Here is a 4360-nt window from a genome sequence, read left to right as displayed (position 1 = left end):
TATATATATATATATATATATATATGTATATATGTATGTATGTGTATTCATGTAATTTTTTTGCTTAATTTTATTATCTTTTAATATAATACATTTTTTTGGGTGTAGTTATAAATAGAATTAATATAACTAAAGAGTTTTTGATTTTTGATCCACCTATAATCATTCAGAACAAGAGTTTATATCATTTTATTATAATGATTGATTTTTTATTGTTATTGTAACATCTGATGTTTTAAAACTTCAGCAATTCTGAATTCTGAAATTCTGTTTAATTATACAAAATGTGTTGTTAACAGCTTATGTAATATTTAGTGTAAGAATTTATTTAAATTAATTAATTAAATGGAAATGTTTAACATAAAAGGATGACCATTTTTTTTTATATGGTTATAAAAAATCCCCTCATGAAGGTGAAAATTCCAGAGACCTTTTTTTTTTTTTTTTTTTTTTTTTGACACTGATGAGATACCATTCCTACATGAACTCCTTATTTCATCACTAAAAATGGGCCCCATTCCTCAGGACAGGGAGGAGAAGGCTTTTGGCATTTGAAGTTCCAACTAAGGATGACGTATACGTAACAGGAAAGATACAGTCTTCTTCCTCTAAAACACAGATCTCATTTGCACAAAAGGTCCTTATCAGGTCATCAGAGACATTTTAATCCAGTGCCTCGGACAATCAGCAGTACCGTTCAAGTTTATTATTAATAGCGTTGTAAATTTCAAATGACCTGGTATTCATTTCTTCAGCCAAAACCCATCTACAACCAAAACCAGAGCGATTCAAAAAAAAAAGCTGTCCCATATTTCCCTTTTAAATTTTGCAGGGAGCATTATTCCACCTAATGAAGAGTGTGCAACTTTTGAATTATTGAGTTGCTGAATTAATCAGTGGCGTCTCGTGGCTCCAACCAGAAGCCTTATACACAACTTCTTCTTTGGGAGCAGAAAAGTAATTGACAGTCGGCACAAGTGTGCGGGTGTAGTTTTTCACCTTTATTTTCTGTCTCCTCTCACCAGAGCTTTACACGCCCGGTTGCGCGCCATAGTTTAAGATGGCACACACGTTCACGGTGCCAGAGGGCTGCCACACACACACACGACATCCATCTGTTGTTGGTGTTTACCTCGTGTAACGCTAGCATCGTTTATTTCCCTGTGTTTGCCCTGTCGTTCATCTTTTATTCAGGCGCTGCGTGCTAGACACAGGTGTGCAGGTAAACTGTGTATAAGTGATTGCCGATGATGGGCAGTGCTGGTGAGCAGGGGCGGCTCTCAGATCAACTTACACATCCTCGGGTAACTGATTAAAATGTATGGGCTTTCTCCTCCTTCCTTAGATTGAAAAGTGAGCCGGGGACATATTGGGGTGATGCTATAGTTTTTCAGGGCGTTCTGGAATACGGGAGCACCTTGGTTTTAGATGAGAAACTCGACGTATAGGAAAAATTCAGGATGTTCTCAAATGACAACCACTCTGTCTAGGGTGCTTAAACAATGGAGAAAAGTTTGACGGATTCAAATGAGTTCTGCTGTAAGGGGCCCTGTTTACATCTGGTATTAAAATGTGTTTCAGTCACTCGGATCACAAGTAGATTTTATCCACTTTCAGCCACTTCTGTTCTGATTTCTTTGAGGGAAGTGTTTAGGTATGGGTTTATGTATGGGCCTTTTATCTAATATTGCAAAATCAGCTTGCGTAATTTACATTAGAATGAGAAATGAGACAATGGAAAATGATACAGAGAGCAGCAGCTTTTGTTGATGCTCTGATAGCCACAAAACTAGGCCGAACACTGTGGGTTTGTTAGAATCAGGACTGCTAAGAGAACATTGTACTTTATACATTTTGTTCATGACTTGAAAGCGAACTTACGATTTCTGCCGGCAAAGTTTAAAATCTCATCTGGCTAACACGCTTCAACAACACTGGTGTAAAAAAATGTTTAAGAATTCAGTCAGCAGGCAGAGAGGAGACGGTCTTTAGTGGATGTCCGAACACATTTGAGCGTTTGCACTTGAGCAAACTGGTCGAATGCGTTTTCGACTTTCTCTGGAAGTGTTCGACAGTGGACTAGCTAAAAAAATGTCAGACCCTGTAGTTTTGTCCACTTGGTATCGGATAAAAAAAATGCATCTTAATACCAGGTGTAAACAGGGTGAGGGTGTTGAAAGAGTTGGGCCAGTTTATGTATCTGTGTATCCATTTCTAGGTTGTACCTGAGTTGACCGAAGCCTTGAAAAAGTGAGACGACTCAGGAAGACTGTACTCACCTGGAGAACTTCACTAGGAGCCTGCCTTAAGAAGCTCAGAGCCAACACTCCACTGATGGTCTCCTCCTGAATGTGATTTTCCTTCAGAACACCTATATGTACTTACAATAGCTAATGTAAACATTAAACCACTTCTTTTAATGAAACACAAGCCTGACACTTAAAAAAAAAAAAAGACACTGGACATTTGAATTGACCAACTTTTAATTGCTTGACAATCTCTCCCATTGTCAGTTTGTGAAATCCCATGTCGATAACAGGATTAATTTGCCTTAGTCAGAAAGCAGATAGATCTTTTCAAAGGCTCATGCTATATTGGGATGGGGGTTAAGGTTAAGGGATATGACAACATTCTAAACATAATTTCTCATAAAAATCTTCTAATGCTGTATACCTGAAATGTTCGCCTATCGTTTGCTCTCCATGTTTTAAAAATACTTGAGTTTAGCACTTTTTTTTTTCTCGCATAGACCTTGAATACAAACATCAGCATCAGTAATGTAAGAAAGGCAAAGGTAAGAAATTTGGCTGAATCACACAGCTCGACACATTTGAACATGGATCAAATGTAACCCTGCAGCATTGGGGGAAAAGGACTGTACATTGTGTGTCAGTTACATTTAGTACAAATAACCAAAAATCGACAAATAAAAACTCCCTCCCATGCCACCCTGAATGAGAACACATGAGAAGTCTTCCAGCCACACTCCGATATTGGTCTACCGTCTAAAAGGGTGTGTCTTTGCTGGTTTCATACACCACTCGCCCAACAGACACACTGAAATTCCTGAAGGATCTTCCAATGATGGCTCCCAAAGTACCGCTTCCTGACTCCTTGGAAGGTTGTGCAATTTTGGCAGGAGTGACACAGTTCAAGTGCTCTTGCAGAGTTGGAGAGAGAGAGAGAGAGAGAGAAATGTGCATCTGTAAGGAGGAACGTTGCATGAGGCGGGTAGCAGAGCGCGTTATCCTCACTTCCTGTGCCCCTTTCTGAGAACATGAAACCTGGGAGTGAGTATCATAGTGCTGTTTGACACAGAGAGAGAAAGACAGATTGGCTGTGTCTGAAACAAAGTAACTGCGGCCCAATCACTCATATTTATATGTATATATAAATACAAATACATGCATGTATATATTTAAGAAAAATATGTTATGTTTATATTTTTGTATGTAGGTAAACGTTAAGGCAGGATTCCTCATATCTGACCCTGGAGTGCTACTGCCTTGAGTTCAGCTCAAACCCTGATCAAACTCAACTCCCAGTAATTGTCTAGTAATTCTGAAGACCTTACTTAGCCTGTGTCTTTGATTAGAGTTGGAGTTAAACTCTGGAGGGCAGTGGCCCTCCATGGCTGGATATGAGGAACAAGATTTTAAAGGGGTCATATAATGCTACATGCACTTTTACAAGTCGTTTGAACTGAAATGTGTGCCCCCGATCTGCCTAAATGCGTCTATGTTCGCGTGAATCATTCGTGATCCAGCTTCACCTACAGAAGAAGTGTGTATGGTTTTTTTAACGAATCTTTGCAAATCGCATTTCCTAATAATATATATAAATACAAGTTTCACGATGAATGCAGCTAAAGTAAACAGTCTCTCTGCGAGCTGCTCAGAAGAGAGGGGCGGGGTCAGCAGAGCTCATTAACATTTAAAGGAAAATGCTACAAATCTGCATGCTCTGAAAAGAGCTGTTTTTGACAGGGTAAAAAAGGTGTTTTTTACACTACCATTGAGAAATTTTAACCAAACTATGTTACAGACTTTTCATTAAGACCCTAAAGAATCATATCAACTTGTGGAAAATGGGCATCCTATGACCCCTTTAAACAGGCTTCAAAAACCTTTTAACCTCAGATGTGTTGATACCCACCTATTTCTCTGTAGATAATTACTTTTTTTTTAAACCGCTCCATCAGACACTTTTCAAGTAACCACTGAACCACATACACAGGGTTGTGGGATATCATAAATGGGGAACGATATGTCCAATGTTTCGACCAAATGGAGGCATTTCAGTAGTAGGGGGCGCACCGAATGGTGAACTAGTTTTGCTGCTAGTCGACGCGTTGGATGCA

General features: G+C 38.9%; 1 protein-coding gene across 1 annotated transcript in view; it reads left to right on the top strand.

Moving 5' to 3' along the window:
• LOC107557988 (electron transfer flavoprotein subunit alpha, mitochondrial-like) overlaps window positions 1-2948 on the top strand; it is a 14906-nt gene extending 11958 nt beyond the window's left edge. The window contains exon 12 of the mRNA XM_016241586.1: window positions 2219-2948. Within this exon, the coding sequence (XP_016097072.1) occupies window positions 2219-2254 (36 nt within the window). The 3' untranslated portion in view covers window positions 2255-2948. The remainder of the gene's footprint in view (window positions 1-2218) is intronic.
• The last annotated feature ends 1412 nt before the right edge of the window (window positions 2949-4360 follow it).

Source organism: Sinocyclocheilus grahami, unplaced genomic scaffold (assembly GCF_001515645.1).
Source record: "Sinocyclocheilus grahami isolate Dianchi unplaced genomic scaffold, SAMN03320097.WGS_v1.1 scaffold627.1, whole genome shotgun sequence".
Taxonomy (NCBI): domain Eukaryota; kingdom Metazoa; phylum Chordata; class Actinopteri; order Cypriniformes; family Cyprinidae; genus Sinocyclocheilus; species Sinocyclocheilus grahami.
The sequence above is the reverse complement of the archived record's forward strand: the minus strand, read 5'-3'. Positions and strand labels throughout refer to the sequence as shown.